The sequence below is a fragment of the Muntiacus reevesi genome, chromosome 17 (assembly GCF_963930625.1).
Source record: "Muntiacus reevesi chromosome 17, mMunRee1.1, whole genome shotgun sequence".
Taxonomy (NCBI): Eukaryota; Metazoa; Chordata; class Mammalia; order Artiodactyla; family Cervidae; genus Muntiacus; species Muntiacus reevesi.
Window position 1 is genome coordinate 9,243,413 of NC_089265.1, and position 20,612 is coordinate 9,264,024.

General features: G+C 38.8%; 2 protein-coding genes across 15 annotated transcripts in view; one reads left to right on the plus strand and one right to left on the minus strand.

The window, feature by feature from the left end:
* Positions 1-16,143, minus strand: part of HMBOX1 (homeobox containing 1) — a 210,758-nt gene extending 194,615 nt beyond the window's left edge. For all 12 annotated transcript variants that reach the window (XM_065908112.1, XM_065908106.1, XM_065908103.1 and 9 more), the window contains exon 1: positions 15,872-16,143. The gene's annotated coding sequence lies outside the window, so the exon portion shown is untranslated. The remainder of the gene's footprint in view (positions 1-15,871) is intronic.
* Positions 16,144-16,483: 340 nt separating this feature from the next.
* The window catches only part of INTS9 (integrator complex subunit 9), a 121,383-nt gene continuing 117,254 nt past the window's right edge, over positions 16,484-20,612 (plus strand). For 2 of the 3 annotated variants that reach the window (XM_065908097.1, XM_065908098.1), the window contains exon 1: positions 16,484-16,686. Coding sequence is in view for 1 of the 3 variants with exons in the window: in XM_065908098.1 (XP_065764170.1) it covers positions 16,678-16,686 (9 nt within the window). In the remaining 2 variants the exon portion in view is untranslated. Of the gene's footprint in view, positions 16,687-19,604; positions 19,659-20,612 lie in introns of all 3 variants that reach the window. The other variant, XM_065908099.1, reaches the window with a different exon arrangement.

Below are 20,612 nucleotides of genomic sequence, written 5' to 3' on the forward strand. Positions count from 1 at the left end.
TTCACTAACTTGCAGAATTTGAGCAAAGTGAATTAGAGAGTTTAGAGTCTTTGGTAACAGGCAGAAGAAGGGAGAGAGTGAAACAAGGAGATAAACGACCTGAGTTCTACCTTGACAGTAAAACTTTAAACAAGAACATCTTTCTTCCTTCAATTCCTTATTGGATGCAAATGATAAACCAGATCATTTCCGGTCCTTTTCTTTCAAGAATTGTACATTACACCTTATTGATACAACTACCAACAATGCAAAAAAAAACATCATCACCACACATGGAACAAACTGCCCTAAAATATGTACTATGCTTTTTCTAAACTGACCCCGTATGTATCTAGTTCATTGGGAAAATAATCTTTCGTTAAAAAAATGAATTTTCCCCCCAGATTCCATTTAATTATTTTTCAAATAACTCCTGATAACTTGATCAGTTCAGTTTGGTGATCCATTCATAATTATAATTTTCGAAAAGTTTTTCCTAAGAATCTCATTATGCTTGAAAAAAGAGAGGAAATGGACATACAAAGTTTAAAAATGTTTAGATACTGAGTATTTTAGAAATGTCTTGTAAGACAATTACATAAATATACAAAACACTTTATGCATTGAATTTTCTTTTTGTATAAGCTTGAGGGGAAAAAATGATAATTTTTAAAACTTCATTAACTAAGAGTTAACTCAGAGGAAAAAAGATTACTTACATTGTTAAGTAATCTCTTTGGCTTCTCTGACAAGTTTTTCTCCATAAAGAAATTACCACCATTAATAGAAAGTGCAGGAAAGAAAAGCTAACATTTCCAACAACTACAGAAACAGTAATTAACAACTTTAGCAATCCTATGCTAATTCAGTTTAATCCTCTAGCTCTGAGAAGATTAACCATCTATTCAAGCTGTATTTCCCACTGGCTAGTGATGACTAGATAATTCATTAGGATATCTAAAATGCCAATTTCTGGATTTTTCTGATTAACCTCTGATTAAATTTAAAATAACATAATTTTTATTAGGTAGTAAGTCAGCCTGCACAAGCTCATGTAGCCAAAATTATGCATATATGTTGAAAATTCATATAATCAAAGCTGAAAAAAGTGCTAGTATAAGGCAACGATCAGAAATGTCTATTATAATCAAGTCTTTAATTAACGAGAGAAACTGAGATACTGAGTTCAAGTATTTTAAAGAAGCATACGAAATGTTCTGGTACAAGACAAGAGACTGGCTGATGGGGTTTAACATGCAAAGATTCAGATGAAGGTGATCTAGAAAGAAGATAATCATGAAAATCAGTCTATTTAAAATAAAGATCTGTTAAATAGGATAACGCCACTGGTCTTTGAAGCACACACAAAAACATGATTGAATATATTATATGAGAGGGGCTGGAACCCAGCAAAATAATAACTTTCAAATAGAATAGGCTTCTTGATTATCCCAAATACCCAAAGATCACTAGACTCCTACCACTAAAGCTTATTAATCAAGAGTGAAGATCATTATTCTCTTTCAAATGACTACCATTGGCATCTCTTCTTCTCACTCTCCTCTATCACATCCTCATAAATCCAACCATTTGGGGCAAGACAAAATGCAACTGTAATGTTGCATGTACAGTTGCAACATTATATTGCATTATATATAATAATGTAACAGTATAATATACAACATATTATGTATTATATTATACATATATATAACAGTTATATGCTAACATTATATTATGCTTGTAGTTTATCTGCTTGTCTAGTTTTGCTCTGTGTGTGTGTGCAGATTTTGTTTTGGGCATTTTTTTTTTCCGTAAGTAAGAATTTGTTTCCAGTGAACTTACTTTGAAAACAATTCTTTTTGATAAACAAAAAAAATTTTCCATTTCTTATTGCTCATATAAAAGCGCTAAGCCAAGCTACACTTAACCAGCCATCACAATCAACCAACGCCTTCTAGGCTGTCATTCTGAAACAAACTGACATGAGACACTAGAGACTAATATCTCAAATACTCCACTCTGAGCCCAAGAAAAGCAAGTTGATTTGTTGGCTAATTGTTTACATCATTTGTTCCCTCACTGTTTAAGTCAGTTGTCCTTTTTTTAAACGTCTTTTATTGAATCTGTTGCAACACTGCTTCTGTCTTATGTTTTGGATTTTTGGCCACAGGCTTGGGGGTCTGAGTTTCCCAACCAGGGATCGAACTCACCCTTGCTGCATTGGAAGGCAAAGTCTTAACCACTTAATCTAGTCTTGGTAACCAAGACTAAAAGTCTTAACTAAAGTCTTAACCAAAGTCCCTTTATCAGCTGCTTCTGCAAAGGTGGAATTTAATTATACCTTATCTGAACTAACAAAATATGAGTATAAAGAATTGCTTCTATAAAAACTAGGTTGAAAAAAAGATGGACTATTTTGATAAAATAAATGATTTAAAAATGCTATTGAATTGAGTGTGGGTGGGACTATTGGAGATGTGGGTAAAATAATATTAAGACGACTCACAGATTATATGTCTTTAAGGTCTACCTCCCATTTAAAAGAAATCAAAACTCAAAAATTATAAATAATACATTATGGGTATAGTTTATGCATGAAAATCTGATGCAGACTGCCAGTCTGTGAATTCATCTATCAAGAAAAGACCTTGGCCCTGGATAAAGGTTTCTTGGCCCCAGCACTAGGGACCCTCTGGACTAGAGAATTCTTCCCTTGGAGGCGGGGCTGGGACGGAAAGCAACACTGTCCTGTGAATCAGAAGATGCCTGGCAGCATCCCTGGCTTCTCCACCACTACCTGATGGCAAAACAGCACCCATCCCAGCTCTGACCATCAGAACCGTCTCCAAACGTTGCTAAACACCCCAAGGGCGTAAAATCATCCCAATTGAGAACCACGGGCTATATCGAGTGATTGTTAAATACACATATTTTTTTTCATTAAAGTAAAATGTTTAGGTAATCAGCTTTTAATGATTTTTACTATAGACAATTTTTTTGACTACTTAACTACTAATTCAAATTAATGGCTCCTCATTACTTAACAGGAAGAAACAAAAAAGAATCCTTGAAATGGGAAAGTACCAAATAAGATAGCTTTACTTGGGGCGGGGGGGGGGGGGGGGATCGGGATGGGGAATACATGTAACTCCATGGCTGAGTCATGTCAATGTATGACAAAACCCACTGCAATGCTGCGAAGTAATTAGCCTCCAACTAATAAAAATAATTGAAAAAAAAAAAGACAGCTTTACTATATATATGATGATATCCCCACTTCTTCCATATCTTCTCTGAGAGCAAGACAGAAGCACAGCATTACTGAATTAGAGCAGAGAGAAGAAAAGGAGGTATCAGCAAAGGAAAAAAAATTTTTGAGAAATAATTTCCAAATGGTTGGAAGAGCAGCATAAGCAAAAAGATTATTGTCTCTTGACTATTATTAGTAGTAGCCCTATTATTGCAACATTTACTACCAATCAAGAAAGGTTCCTAGGCATAAACTCCAAAAAGCCTGTTGTTCAGTCGCCAAGTCATATCTGACTGCTTGTGACCCCATGGACTGAAGCACACGAGGCGTTCCTGTTCCTCACTATCTCCTGGAGTTTGCCCAAGTTCATGTCCACTGACTCTGTGATGCTATCCTACCATCTCATCCTCTGCCACCCTCTTCTTCTTTTGCCTTCAATCTTTCCCAGAGAGCTTAATGTCTGTTTTAGGTGAGTGGTTACAGGAAATTATAATTCACTAATTTATGATGTTCAACATAAATAAGATGAGCACTTATGCCATTACGTTGTTAAGTGAAAAATAAGTTGGTTATTCAACTATGTGCTATGCTTAGCTGCTCAGTCATTTCTGACTCTTTGCAACTCTATGGAGCCCCGCCAGGCTCCTCTGTCCATGGGGATTCTCCAGGCAAAAACACTGGAGTGGGTAGCCATCTCCTCCAGGGGATCTTTCCAACCCAGGGATTGAACCCAGGTCTCCTGCATTGCAGGCAGATTCTTTTCTGTCTCAGAAACCAGGGAAGCCCTACTCAACTATACTCCAATATAAAGTAAAATTAAAAAAAAAAAGTAACTCTAACATCTATCAAATAAGTTGTTTAACCTCTTACAATATTATATATTTGTCATGTAATGGGATAGCATATATCCATATCAAATAGAGCAAAGTTACCTAATGACATAAAAAAAGTTGCAGTATGATAAAATCATATAAGCAGATAGTTGGAAGTATGATTTGTACATACAAAGACAATGATTTAAGAGTAAACCAAATTATTAACAGCATTTATCCCTGATGTTCTGTATCTTCCATAACTGACAACAATATTCCTTCATACATGCTCGTCTAGAACTCGTCACTCCTGCTTTCCTGGTGGCTCAGTGGTGAAGAATCTGCCTGCAGTGCAGGAGACCTGGGTTCTATCCCTGGTCACAAAGAGCCCCTGGAGAAGAGAATGGCAACCCACTCCAGTATTCTTGCCTGAAGAATGCCACAGTCAGAGGAGCCTGGTGGGTTACGGGCCACGGGGTTGCAAAGAGTCAGACACGACTGCGCAACTAACACACATACACACACAATCAAGAGGGAGAATCTGTCTGTGTTCCCTGCTCTTGAACCTGGAGAGGCTGGCATGACTGCTTGAATAATAACACTGTGTGGTTTTCAAGGCTAGGTCACAAAAAGCGATCTATACCTGGCTTTCTCTCTCTGTTGGGACCCCTGCCATTGGCGCCCCGGGGTACCACGTAAGCAGTCCAGCTATTGTGAACACACCACACTGGAGAGATCACAGAGACCGAGAGGGGTGCCAGACAAGGCCCAGCTATCCCCATCTTCAGCTGTTTGAGCTCTCCTAGCCTGGACATCAGACACAAGGGTGAGCGCCTTCAGAAGACTGCAGATGAGAGATCCAAAGTGAGAACCATTGAACCGAGCCAATTCCCAGAACTCTTAGAGGATAACAAAATGGTCATTGTTGTTTTAAACTACTACGTTTCAGGAAGGTCCCTTATGAGCAATGGGCAGAAACCAGAGTAGAATGTGTTGGGAAGAAGAGGGGGAAGCTATGCTTGTTATTTTACATATAATTTTCTATTGCTTGAATTCTTTTCTATTCAACAACTTCATAAGCAAAATTTTTTTTTAAGTCCTAGATCTCCCACTGTTTAGGTTTAAAAAAAAGGTTGGAGGGGGGCGGGAATCTTCTATCCTTAGAAGACAGTTAAACTTCCTACGCATCATCTACTCTAACCATTCTTAACTACTGTCATTACTACCAGCATTCTATGCACAAATATTTGTGAGGCACTTAAGACTCAGCAATCTATCAAGTGCTAATTGCTATTTTTAAGAGTGCATCTGAGAAATTACTGAACCAAGAACAACTCAGGTATAGTACTGAAATCTCAGTACTGAAAACTCAGGGTTGAGTCCTCCTTTTGATCCTATCAAAACCAAACCATGAACTTCCTAGAGTCCATGTGGATAATATGTAGTCAATATTGGTTGAATGAATGAGCCATAATAAATGAACTATGAAAATTAAAGGAGGAAAGAAAAAAATGGCAGACATAGATGAGCCAATAGGAGACCCAAGTACTTTATATTCCAACTAAGAATCCAATCCATACACATGAAATGAAAACCAATATATTTAAAATGTGATATACTTACAAGTAAACACAAAAAATTATATACACTAGTAACTGAGTGTACAAGTGCAGCTTATATATGGAGAAAACGAACTGGTCTGAGCATGACAAGGTTCACAGGAAAAGGTCTCCTCAGAAAGAAGGCTTTAAGTAGGTCTTATTAAGAACATTTAAACTGGCAAGATAAGCACATACAAACATATTAAACAGAGAAAGTAGTATGTATCATCTTGATACATAAAGGCTGAAACATACAGCAGAAAGAAAGGTAATTTACTTGACTCTAACAGAGAAAACATCTTTAGAAATAAGAAAACAGAATGCTAGTAAGGGAGGGAAGAAAATGTTAGAAAACCTTAAAAAAAAGAAAAACCAAGGATTAAAAACAGGAATATAACACAATTCGAACTAAGGTACTTCTTCAACGACTGGATGAAAAGAGCTTGATGACAGTTATTCTAACAAGACTGTGCACCATGCAACAGGGGAGGGAAGAGGCAGGAAGGCCAGCTCCACTGCCGCAATCATCTCAGCGAGCAGGGGTGAGGATGGCAGCTATGGGTGTAAAAAGGACGAGAATGATCTACGAGACATGAGGAGGGAAAAATCAGCAGAACACTGCAGATATATTAGATGGGGGAGGAGGGAGAGCAGTCTGAAAAGGGAAAGTACTAAAGGGGTGATTTAAAGGTTTCAGATGTAGGAACTCAAAACCAGAGGTAACTTTTAACAAGAAAGGAAAAAGACAATGGAAGGAAGAAGACCTGGATAGAAGGAATCTTAACTAGAAGGAAATAGGCATTTGTATCAAATGCAACTAAGGCCTACAAATGTATAATTGAGGAAACAAATCACCAAAAAACAAGTTAGGAAGGGACTACTTTCAACATATGAGAATTCTATTTACAGGAGAGAAGTAAATACCACAGACACAGAAGCAGAGCCAACTAATAAAAAAGATGTCTTAATCTGTGCCCACCACTGTCCTAAGCACTTTACAATACTTCTTGAAGCACTCACATCAATCCTATAATTTAAGTACTATCATTTACTTCCAACATACAGATGGAGAAATAGACACAGCAAGGATTTATTAAAGTTACAGAGTAAGTCATGGAGGCCAGGTTTACACCTAAACAGTCTGGCTCCTAAGTCCAAGTTCTCAACCAGCTTAATATCCTAGGATTATTTAAAACTCTGAGAATGATGACAGATCCCCCAAAAATGAGGAATTAAAGCTGTGAGAGCAAAATTTCAAGAGATGGTTGCTATACAAAAAGGCATACTATGAAAAAATCTTGCTTAATAGATATAGGAGAGATTTATTGGCGGGGGAAGACTGCTTTAAAAGTTGGAATGTGAAAATACAAAAGTTTAAAAAATGAACTGATGATATAACCATTAAAGGCTCGATGTTTGGGCATAATACTAATCATTAAGCATAACAACTAGAAAAACACCTTGCTTAATCAGAACACATCCCACATCACAATGTATATATGCCACATCGTCTTAATCCATTTATCTGTCGATAGACATTTAAGTTGTTTTCATGTCTTGGTTATTATAAATAATACTGCTATGTACATTGGAAGTCACCTTTTATTAAGGCTAATACCACTGGATGCTCTACACGAGGATTAAACTCATCTTTGTAACTCAGAGTATCTATCTACGTACTGCTAGACTCGACATGTTTAATTGAATACCCTCTTCAATCCCTACAACAGAGTCCTCCTGCATCCTACTCACCAACGCCACAGAACAGGAACGTACATCTAACTCATGGTCATGCAATGCATTCAGATTTCTCTCTCGCCAAGAGAATTTAAAGAAATATTAGGAGGTAAGCTTTAACTGAAGGAAAGGAGCAGTTCAAAATCAGTAACATGGCATACCAAATGCACCTGCAAGTCAAAGTTATGAAGAAGCAGAAACTGAAAAACTATAGCAAGGCAAACAAAAGTGGAAGGGAGAAATGGCAAAGGCAGAAGAAGCAGACACGGAAAGAGGGCAAGACAAGAAAACATAAAACCCCAAAATGAGGCAGAGACAGTCGCTTCTCAGATCCTGACAGTTCCCCCAGCTGTACAAGGTCTAGTTGCTCTTTATCAGCCGAAAAGAACCGGATCCCTACCACAACCTCTCCTTCAAGTCAAACAATTCCTGATTAAAGCACTATTTTTTTTTTAGAATGCACATGAAGACAATATAAAAAGCTGGCAACAGATAAATCCAAAGGAAAAAAAAAATTGAATCAGGAAGAAAGTGAAATTTTGGATAGCCGGTAAGTTTTCTAAATATGAATCTGACTTATCAGGAAGAACCACCAATATTTACCATATTCTTACCAATGAAACAAACTAAAATTTAATTGTTAATTGATGTTTTCAAAGCAAATATCAGTGTGGACCAAAAAACTGTCTCAAATCATCCACAAGAGAGAAAAACCACATGATACATCTTTTCTGTTAACATATTTGCAAATATTTTGTAAGCCTGTTTAAAGCAGACCTTTGTTGTTTGAGGTCTGTAATAATCAGTGATACATTCGATTAATAGCCTCATTTTTGAAGACAGGCTGTATAACTCACACAGCTGATAAAGGGGAGGTAAAGGCCAGCTCCTTAACTAGTCTTTAACCTGATGGTTCTTTTTTGTACCTAGACTAACAAAAGTATCTTTACCACTTTTTTCCTTCTAAAGGTATTTTCTCTGAAAACAATCTTTGAACCTTCTTTGAAGAGAGTTCCCTTGTAACAAATCCAAATAAAACTAAAACATGAGCTCACAATCAATTAACCCAACAAGTTTGCTTCAACACCGTCAGAGACTGGACTAACATTAGAATAACTGATTTTGTTTACCTAATACTGATTCTAGCATACATCCTCTGTGGCAAGAAATATCACTTAAGCCTTGAATGTATTTGAATCATACACATTTGATTTACAGAAATTTTTAATATTGTTACATTTTACTAAAAAATGTTTAACAGGTACTGATATTAAAAAACTTCAATTAAGAAAAGCTTGCCAATTTTAAAATTCTTATAAAAAAGTTTAATTGGAATTTTCCATAAAAACTTTCAAGACATGCCAAAAGAATTTCCAAACTACAAAAGGCAAGAGTGAAATTACTGATCCAATAATTGGTATCTTTCTTCTTAGTTATACTGACAAAACAACAAAATTTACGAATAAAGAGGAATCATTCAATCTCTGGGGTGACAGAAAAGGTCTGCATCTTGACTGGTGGTGGTTACAGAATTCACATGTGTGATAAAATGGCAAAGACCTACACAAAGACACACACACACACACAGTACCAATATCAATTTCCTGGTTTTAATACTGCACAAAAGTTATGGAAGATGCAACCAGTAGGGGAAACTGGGTGAAAGGTACAGGGCCCTATTTTTCAACTGCCTATGAACCTGTAATTATTTAAAGATTAAAAACAAACAAGTAAATGAATAGTTTTTAATCAATGACAACAAAAACACTATATATATATATATATATACATACACATCAAAAAATTAACCTAAATCCCCTTTTCAACAGACTGGAAGACTGAGACCTAACCAGGTAATACAAACTTTCATTGCCAGTAACAGAGCAAAGGCACTTAACTGAAATGCTGTCAACTAAGAAACATAAAATGAGAAGTAACCAATCGCTTGCAGTCATTAACAATATTCTGTTTAACCAAAGATGATCAGGTTGGCTGATGCCTGTGTTGCATTAAAATGCAACCAATATTTTTTTAATTATTACATTTTATTGAAGGAAGAAACTTTTTCTGAGGGGGAAAAAAAACTCAAAAACAAATTTATATTTAACCTTAGAACTTGCACATCTGAAGCAAAGTGAGTTTACTGAAAAGCAGGACACAGTATTCCAAAGAAGATCATGCCATCTTTACAAAGAGGTCATCCTCAGACAACAAAGTGTACAACTATTCCTGTCCTGAATGGCTCTAAACAGCTATAATATAAAACTAAACATAGGCTGGCTACCTTTGATTCCAGAAAATGGAATTTTCAACCAGATAAAGTTAATACTTAGAATAGCTACTTTCAAGTTCCCCATAGTTAACAATTATGTTCCATGAAGGCAAATGCTGGCTAAATTGGTGGTTGCAAACTACAGTCATAATATAGCCTCCTACAAAAGTTACATTCTAAAGTCTCGACTGATACCTTACCTGTCACCCTGCTTCCTCTAGACAAGGATCTTGGATAACATTTATCCTTATGAGACTCAGTCTGGTAAATACAAGTCATTCTTTCTCCTCCTTGAGAGAAATGGGATACAGATATAAATCACCATATATGCATCATCTTCCACTTTGGAAAGTCAACTTGAAGCAGTGGAGACACCCAAACTCAAGTATAAACATCAGTCGGTAAATAAAACAGATGTCTGCCTAAAACATGGCTTCAGATCATATAAAGCAAGTATTCAACTGTCCCAATTGCAATGTAAAGAAAATACATTACCTGAAATGGAACAAGAATTCAGATTTTGGGGGTGGAATGCGCGGGGGGAGCGAAAGAAAACTACATAAAGTTAACAGGTTTTTACTGAAGTAATGAGATAACAAGTCAGATTAACAGGGGGAAATTTAGAAACTTAAGCATGTATTAATGGAGTTAGGAAAGTGAATTTTAAAATTGTATCCTGAATTAGGCAGTAATTTAACTGATATTACATTTTGGGAGAAAAAATAGAAGGCACAGCAACAGACTATGGAAGCATAAACATAGCTATAACATTTTAAAGGTCACAATTCTTTACTTCTGAAGACATTATAACAGCTGCTGCTCTCACAAATGTACTCTCCTGTCTATGCTAAAGAGGTTTGTTTGGCATTGATCGCTAAGGCCCATAGGGTCTGGGATTGGTAATGATAAAATATAAGGCAGGAACCAGAGCATAAAATACCTGGTATAATACGATATAGTTAACATTTACCATATGCTGACATCATTCTAAGAGCTCACAATAATCCTATGAAGTAAGGACTAGTTCTTCCCATTCAACAGGTGAGAAAACTGAAGCACAGATTGAATGATCTGCCTAAGGTCACACAGCTAGGATGGGGCAGGGCCAAGATGTGGCAAAGGTGGAATGGTAATATGCCTTTACCTGAGGGCTAAGGAGCCAATTAAGGATTATAAGCCAAGTAATGACTAACAAACAAATTCACATATTATTTTAGCAAGATCTCTCAGGGAGAAGTGCATAAGGACAAAAGAAAAAAAAAAAAAAAAACAACCTGAAACCGGAAGATGAATTAAGAGAGGGATGTGGAAAGACAGAAAGGACGAAGGCCTGAATTAAGGGAGTAGCAATAGAACGAAAACAAGTGGGTAGATAGATACAAAGGAGAAAAATTCAGCCTGACTTCATGATTAGAAAAGGGAGAGTGAGGATGAGTCTAAGCCTTCACTGACCAGGCCCAAACCAACAGCTGCACATTTTAACGATCCTGTTACTTTATCAAAATCTTAAAGCAGAAAGGTTTAGCATTAAATCATCCTCTTCTCAACAACAGCACAGCACCTGACTTTCTCCTCTTTTAAAAATGTAACTATATAACTTAAAATTACTGTCACCTGGCAACTCCACACTAATTGTTGAATATGCAGACAGTAAAGAGGGCTATAAAACCACACACAGACCATCACTGAGCATGGACAGAGAAGCTACAGAGGGTGTGAAATTTAGCAAGCATTCTTATATTTAGCACCCTAAATTTAAGGAAAATCTAAACGCCCTTTAAACAGATTAGAATCATTTGATCACTTAGAAGGGGCCTGCAGACAACTCTTTTGAGATTCAAAAAAAGTAAAACAACTCATAACTTCAAAGTTAAATCAATTATGTTTTTTCTCTTCTGCCTGTAAATGTAAATAAAAAAACCCACTATCTTTATAGTCTAAGTCAAAGATCTATAAAATTTAATTTTGAAAAAATGTACTATAATGTACAAACGTACTATAACATACAATGAAAAAAATGTACTGAAAAAACTTACTATAACTTCAACCTTATTACCACTGTAAGGTAAAAACAACATAAAGCCAGGCCCTTCCAGTAACTAAATGCTCTTGGAAAGTGTCCAAAACAATGTTAGTAAATTTCCAATTCATTTCATCTAAGATCAACAAAAACAAGTTATCTAAAACACTGGATTATATTTAAATAGGCTCTAACTAAAAGTTTTACATGACTGAATCACTCAGCAAAAAATCTTTGTACTTTTTACTTAGGATGGTACCTAAGACCAGTAAGTAACCGGATTGGGGAGGGGGGGGTGCTGCATCTAGAAATTTAATCACATATTACTTAATATTATCTTGAGAAAATTTTCAATACCACTAGCTTTCTTTTGGAGAGAAGCAGACTTTGGCAGAATCTGCAAAAATCATCATTTGCAGTAATACTAAAAATCTCCATAACTTATATAATGTGGACAAACATGTGGTGTGCAAACTCTGATTCTAAGCTTGAGTTTTTTAAAGTCTGTTACTTGTGGTTCAGATTTCTTTTTTATGGGTTGTATGTCTGATAGGTATGTACTAATTTCATACAAAAACAAACATAAAGGTGCTTTATATATGTGAATGTACATATATGACACTTCAGACAAGCTGTGATTTATATACATGAATGTACATATAAGACACTTCAGACAAGCTGTGATTTCCACTCAAAGAGCTTTTTTATAAAGTTCTAGTAAATTGAGAAGTAAAAGCCAACAGTTACAAGAATAATCTAGCCAAACAGCAAAGGGAGCTATAAAATTTAACCTGGAAGTAAAAAAAAAACCTAAATAAAGCAGATACACAAAAGGAAAAACTCCAGCACACTTTCACTGAGCTTGTTAAAGTTTATCTATAAATATTAACCTTTTTTAAAAGTTGAGGAGTATACCAATTTTCACTTGTGAAAAGTGACATCCTAGGATAAATTTATAGTTCCTAAGAAAAATAAATCAAGTTTAAAGATCTGCATACAAAAATACCAGAAAAACTGCAAAATAGAAAAAGCAAACATGATTTTACAGGAAACATGGAACCCACCTGAAACATTAAAAGTGGGATGGACTCACTAAAATGAACAAAAGATCCAAAATGAACAAATTAAGCATAAATACTCCCAGTGTGTTTAACATCTTCAGGAACAAGCAATGCCATCCAATCAATACTTACTAGAAAACTGCCATAAACGGATTACTTTTTTTTTCAAACCATGAAACAAGGAAAGGTTTGTTGCAATATATTTGTAACTTACCAATACTGAGCTGTTAAGTTTCTATTAGATGCTTGAACTAAGGATCTGTGCTAAGAAGACTGAAATCTATTCAGACAGCAGTGAAAAATGAAGCCTCACTAAAGACATTCAAGATAAAGCTGACCCCTAAAGGCTCCTTGGTGCACATTTGCGACCACAGTATTCACAGCACGCAGTACACTAAACTAGCAACAGATTGGTTAAAAACAGTTTGAATTTTCAACTTCTCATTACAGGCAACATTTTTAGAAGCAATCATATTAAATAAATGTGTCCTTCACAGTTACCGGATGAAATTTTAAGCTGGACAGGCACCAATGCCCTGATTTTCTACTTTTTTCGTAAACCATATGACTTCCACATGATGAGACTGTTTTATGCTTTAACCTGCGGTAAAGGCTTTACATCATTTTAATGCTCAGTGCCTAAAATGCAACAGAATCATCCCATCGAATGCAAGGGATATATTTGGCTTCAACCAAACCACTAGTCAGAAAAAGTTTAATGAATGCTTTTCTCAGTAAGTAACTTTGCATTTCCATAGAATAAAACAAAATCTGAGGTGAAGAGAATATATTCTTATATTTTAAAGTTTTCCAACTCTAAACAAACATTTTAGTTTTTTATTTATAAAACAATCATTGAACATTTAAAGACAGTGTCTAGTAGAATATCTTTCAGCAGAAAAGCACTGTTATACGCAGTTATATAGGATATTTCTCCAGTTTCTGCAAAGGTAATATTTCAGGCTAAAATAGAAGATTAAAACAAATAATTCTGGAAATTCTAGCCAACAACAAACTAAAAACTCAGCTTTGTATCAACATACTGTATATCCTAAGTTTGAGATTTAGAAAAAACACAACTTTTCCTATTCGGGTCAATCTAAACAAATATGCTACCTCATACTTATAAGTCAGCTTATCTGTGTAAATGACCAACCACAGAAATTTCAAACCATAGGTTATAAAACATACCATATAATTACATACGATGTAACTTCCAGTTTTTATAGTAACTAAGGTCCTTTACTGATAGGTTCAAGAATTGATAAGCCAAATATGTAAATATATTAAATTCTCAGCAGTCGAAAAGACAAATTATGCCGACTTCTTTATTTAAAAGTCCATTATACTAAAAATATGTGACAAAACAATGGTTATTGAAAACTTACATTTCCAGGTGAAAGAAGTACAAATTATATTATCTTAATTCTTCTGTTGTAATGTTTTTAAATATTAAAGACTGTGAGAAACAAGGGATGCTGCAATCCTCTTCCCTTTGTAACTCCAATTGAAACTCGGGGGAAAAAAATCAGAATTCAAATTTCCCAACCTTGACTTATACACTTAATTCAACTAGATCTAACTCAGCTGTGCAATTTTAAAATAAGTTTAAGGCAAAGCACTACAATCTTGATGTGATAATTACCTGCGGAATAAATGCAAATTAAAAACAAATGCAGGTCCTCTTCATCGAAAGATGCATCTTACAGCAAAACCGCTAAAAGCACAACCCCATAGAACCAACTAAAGAAACGGGCACAGGAGGCAGCATGTCCATCAAAGAGAAACGTACCATGCCAAAACAGAAACGAAGCACTGAAAGGAGGTGGGTAAGGCAGGCAGGCAGGCTGGCAGAGACGGCAGAGGTTTCTACACCTGCAGGATCCCATAGAAATTAACTAGTCACATCACTCTACCCTACATGCTACGTAAGATTTTTAAGCTTCAGGGTAAATAAAAACGGTAATCACTCTATACCATCATTCAACTTTACATAGTATAGTATTTGTAATGCCAACTGCATTCTCCCCTTCACTCACCCAACGTTTCCTCTCGCTTCCATACCAGCTTTCAGCCAAATGCGAGACAGAACAGGGTGGGGTAGACGAAAAATACAAGCTGCGCCTTTTAGCGACTCCCCACGCAGCCCCCAACAATTTCCAACAGTTTTTCCTACTACGAAAATAAGTCACCCAACCACAGAATACACAACAGTCATTCCGCGTCTTCAGGAGACACACAGGGTCGCGTATACAAGTGGGCACTCCCGACCCTCACCCCTCCGCCCCCGAATCTTAAGTAATGTTTCATCTATGGAAGGCGAAGACGACCAACGAGACCTACTGTTTCGGGGTGAGGATGGGTGGAGGACGCCTTTCCAAGTAGCCCCAATAGTGTAACCAAAACACGGTTCCGGAATAAAATATTAAGAACACTTTTCCTTTCCCACCTAGCTACCGACTTGAGGATGCAAAAAGCCATCTCCACCGCACCTCATCTCTCCGAGGCGCCTGCCCTGAGTATGGGGTGGAGGTGGGTCCCGGGAGACGGGGAGGAGGAGTGTGAGCCGCCGATGGGACACGAACGAGTTGCTCCCCGCGGCCACTCCGCGCTGCTCCGCTAGCCCAGAGGTCCCGGAGCCGCACCTCGCGCACGCCTCTCCGCCCAGGCCCAGCTGAAAGCTCCAACTCCGGCTCTCGAACTTCCTCTCCAGAGACATTTATTCAAGGCTAACCCATCGCCCGAGCGCACGTCACTCGGTTTCAAACACAGCTCTGCACCCCAAACAAACCCACGCACCTCAAATTTCCCTCACAGTTTCCCAAACTCCAAACTGGAGACCCCACCTCCAGGATTCAAACCTTCCGCCCACTGGGGAGGCAACCAGGGGAAAAGAGTTGGGAGCACCCGACGCCTTTCGATACCGCCCCCATAAACTGCCCCACCCCAGACCCTGCGTTCGGATCACCCCCTCGAAACCCCCCGCTTCCTTCCTCCTCTCAGTTGGGCCGCTTAAGAGACCCATCCCCAGCCCACTCACTTACTCGCCCCACCCCACCCCCCAAAAAAAAAGTGGAGAGAAAGAAGTGAGGAAAGAGACTGAAGAGACTTGAGGCTTCCAAACCACTCGACTCACCTCAGAAAGCTTGCTGAGTTCTCTCCGCCCGGCACAGCCCCCTCCCCAACGTCCCGGTACGAAGGGCTGAGGTCTGAGGTAGGGAGGAGGGGAAAGCGGGAGGGGGAGGGGTGTCTTCCGCGTGGGGCGCCCGTCGGGAGGGGTCTGGGGAGGGGTTGAGGCCGGCGCAGGAAGAGGAGAAGGGGGAGGGGAGGCCCCTATCTCCCAGTCTCCCCCTGAAAAACCTCCCTTGTCTCAATCACATCAGACTGACTGTCTTTGTCTGGCTGACAACCGCCATATTGATATCAACAGCCCCGCTCCCACCTGCTGCCACCGGGCGGCCCTGGGAGTTGTAGTTTTTGTCTCCCTTGAGTAAAGGTGCGGGACTCTGCGTCCGGAGGCCCCAGGGAACTACAGCTCCCGGCAAGTACCGCGCCCGTGAGCCTTCCCACAGGGAGGAGGGGAAAGGGGCGCCAGAGCCGTAGGGACTACACATCCCAGAATACCATGGATTCTGGGCCCAGATGAGGGACATGATATCATGCTGGGGTGTAGAGGGAGGATGAATTGGCGGCGCGGATGAATTTGAGCTGACGGAAGGAGGCGTTCTAAGAGGAAAGAGAGGAAAAGGAAAGATGACCACGGTTCACATGATTCACGCAGAGATGACTACATTCCCCATGATGCGCCGGGAAAGGGGCGTAGGAAAGAAAGACTGCATGTCCCGCGATGCTCTCGGCGGGCCCGTGGCGGAGATTGAACCGGAAGACGCTTTCTGGGTTTGAGAAGTCGAGGAACTGCTATTGACCAGCCAAAAGTCCAGCATGAAACTGGTGAGTCTCCGCTCTTAGATCGGAGGGCATATCCTTTTGGAATTCGTCGTTTCCACCTTGGGAAGGGAACCGTCGCGGATGAGGGGTGGCAGGGAACTAGAAGGTGGGGTGAAGCCAGGAAAGGTGATGTTTGTTGTTGAGGTTGAATTCCAACTCAGACCCTTCACAACTGCTAGATGTAATTCATCCCTTGGCGCGGCCCTTTGGTTAGATAAGAGATTGAATCTTGTCACCTTTCTTCACATACGAACCAAGGTTGGGCTTTATGAACCAGATTTGATTTGTTTCTCGGCTGCCACGTGAGTGTGATAATTGGTACACTTCTTTCCACGGGATTGACACTTGATTAAGCGTTCCTTTTTACAGTTGTTGAGAAGGTTTGGTAACATGAACGGAGTTTAGAAAATTCTAGGCGGATCTTAATCTCCTATTTAATTCTCTGTTATAGACTCCTAACTGCCCTTGATCATTCAAAGGAAGTCGAAGTCAGTGTGATCTTGGATGGTTTGAGTTTTAAATTCTGTATAAGATGGGCTGAGAGGAACTGTTACATGGCGTTACAGTCTAGAGCTGTAGGGACTGCGTGAGCTAAGGTTATGTGGAGCATGCCAGGATACCTGGAAAAATTTTGCAATACACAACTCAGACGCCTGGCTTATGGGAAAGCTGCTCAGGCTTTTGTTTTGAGCCATTTTATTCTCAGTGTGCACAGATTTAACTAATTTACTCCAACTAATTAATTGGAATTAGTAACAGCATAATTTGAGTAGAGAAAGGGTGAGATGCTGTTTCTCAGGCTTTAAAAGTCATGTTCCTGCAGCCAGGTATTGTCAGACTTTACTTTCTGAAGTTTTTGAGGAAAAACAAAAGGTTTCTCTTAATTATTTGAGCATGCTTTTGCACAGTCCTTGTGTATGTCCCCACACACGGTACAGGCATATATACCATGCACAGTGTCAGCTGTTCTTTGAGATGTCAGAGAACATAAGAAAAGTGGATTCAGTTCCAAAACTATCTCTATCTAAAACTGTTTCTGTTAGGAGAAGGGCACACAGTTCAGTAAACCTTGAGAGTATCAATTTGCTTTTGGGTCAGTTTTCCAAACATTTCAAAATGCAGAATTGAAAGTCACCACCCTTGTCTTAAAGAAGCATGCAATCTAATGAAGAAGATACAAAGTATTGAAAAAGTTATAGTTCACCTGCATCTGGGTGAACAGAGTGGTCATGTTCAGGGTTTGGGGATTGAGAGGATACTGGGGTCGTGTGGGGAGTCAGATACAGCTCCTTTGGAAAGGTAGTTCTTGAACTGAAAAGGTCAAGTGGGCTCCAGCCTTCCTTGAAGAGGGTTCAGCTGATAGAAGCCAAAGAGTTTGGCACCTAAATGGTAGAAACACAGACCATGTTTCGTCAATAAAAGATAAATCATGGTTCATGTGTGTGGTGTGAAGGCAGGCAAGTGGGAAGCAGGTTTCTTTTCCTATAACAGCTCATTTGCTGAGGGTATCAGAGTTAGGTTTTAATTTACATATACTTTGGTTTGCATATAAAATTCTCCTGCTTACTGTATTTAGAGATGTGAAAATGTGGAAAATGTAGAAACTTTTTTTTTCCTTTAAGAACCATAAAATGCCTCAGAGGAAGAGAAATTATTCTTTCTGTACTCCCTTCCTCTGTATTTTTCATCCACCTAATAACTAAAATTCATTTGGTATTTGATGATTTATAATGCAGGAGTATCTGTCAACACAGCAAAGTGGTTTCAGAAACTTTGACAGCAAGTTAGACTTCTTTTTTGTCATGCTTCCCATACAGTTGGGCTTTCCAGGTGGTGCTAGCAATGAAGAATCCGCCTACCAGTGCAGGTAACTCGAGAGATGCGGGTTCGATGCCTGGGTCAGGAAGATCCCCTGGAGTAGGAAATGGCAGTCCACTCCAGTATTCTTGCCTGGAAAATTCCATGGGCAGAGAGCCTGGTGGGCTACAGTCCATGGGGTCACAAAGAGTTGGACATGACTGAGAGTGGCTAACACTTTCATTTTTTCTTTATGATATCAGGCAACTTTATTTGAAGAAAGTTCATCTTCGTGTTAATCAGGACAATTTTGAAAAGAACAGGAAAATTAGAAACATATCCTCTAAATTAGCACGTTTTAGAGCTTATTCTCCTTTTAGTACCGATTGAGCCTAATTGGGTATACCCTGATGGCCAGATTCAGCAAAGCATAGAAAATTGAACTCACCAGGGTCTTTAACAAAAGACTTTGGGAGCTACCCCCCTCCCCCCGCCCCCCGCAAAAAAACCCAAATTCATCGACAGAAATCGTTGGAAACATCATGGCTAGAATTTAGTCATTCAAATAGATGAATGTTAAAGTGAGTAAAATAACTAGCGGTTCAAAAATGCATCATTTGTCATACTTCCTGTAGATAGTTCCAGAGCTGGAGAGAATCTTCTAGTTTATTCAGTCAACAAGGATGACTGAAACCACAGTATACCCGTGACATTCAAAGTTTTAATACTTTGCATTTTAACTATTGAATTTGACCCCAAGGATTGATCACATGAAATTATTTGTAATTTTGCTGAGACGAAAGTTTGAATGTGATTTTAAGATAAATGATAATCCTTAGTGAAATGAGCCTGATTGCCTCAGAATCCAGGACTTTCTGCAGTTCTGTTGCTCTCTTGTTAAAGATCTGAAAGAAAGGTCGCTTAAATGCTCGTTCTGTGCTGTACTCTGAATTTGATGGAGAAAATTATATGCTGTAGTTGTATTTATGAATTTAAAACCTCAAGAAGGCCGTGAGTTATTTTCTCCAGTGGTCTGGGCTCCTTTGTACAAAACGCTGCTTCATTACTACTGGCTTGGGGCGGGGACGGGGAGGCGCAAACTTGTAACTCACCATTTTTCTTAGGAAAGCAGATGGAGCAAAGAAATGGATTCATGGGCCACTTCCAGCTGAGGACAGGTAAAGCACCAAGTGGAATTGTAGAGTTGAAAGAAAATACTGACTTGAAAAGGGCAAATCCTGCTTCAAGGTCAATTTAACAAACATTAGGAAGGGATATGCTTAATCCTTACCTTGGATCTGAGAGCAGTGGATTCTTCCTGCAGTTTTAAGACTTGCAGAATCCTTTTGGCTTCTCAAACGTTGGATCAGGAACAGAAAATGGCTTGCTGTAAATACCATAATTTTACCAGGACTTATTTCACCTCTTTGAGTACAATTGTTAAAATGCCAACCTGGTTTCACTAGCTGTTTCTCTTTGCTGGCTGATTAGAGCGCCCTCGTGTGTCTCTATCGTGTAATGTCATTTCAAGCTTCAGAAAGGCCCTTTCTATCACCACCTCAGTATGATAAGGTTTTTTCCCTTTAGAATGTTTTCCTCAAGCTCTGAAAACTGACATAAGGCCCAACCACTGTTCAGTTGTGCTCTGGGATTAAACTGGGTATTTTACTCTTGGGCATTTCTAAGTCCTGGTGGTGACTCTGAAGATTAAACCTTTTATACTTATGGCAAACAATATATATATACACCAAGGTCAGTAATGAATTAAGAGGAAAATATTATATTTGTGTATATGTAATAGGCTTCCCTGGTGGCTCAGCCAGTGAAGAACCCACCTGCCAACCCAGGAGACCCGGTTCAATCCCTGGGTCAGGAAGATCCCCTGGAGAAGGGAATGGCAACCCCCTCCAGTATTCTTGCCTGGAGAATCCCATGGACAGAGGAGCCTGGTGGACTACAGCCCATGGGGTCACAAGGAGTTTGACATGACTGAGCACACACACACACAATCTGACATACAATACAAGCATGACAACATTGCTGCTGCTTTTAACTGTAGTAACACGTTTGTTTTGTAACTGGTTTGCTCTGAGTACTCAGATTCCTCTGCCATTTGCTCTGTCAGCAAAGTG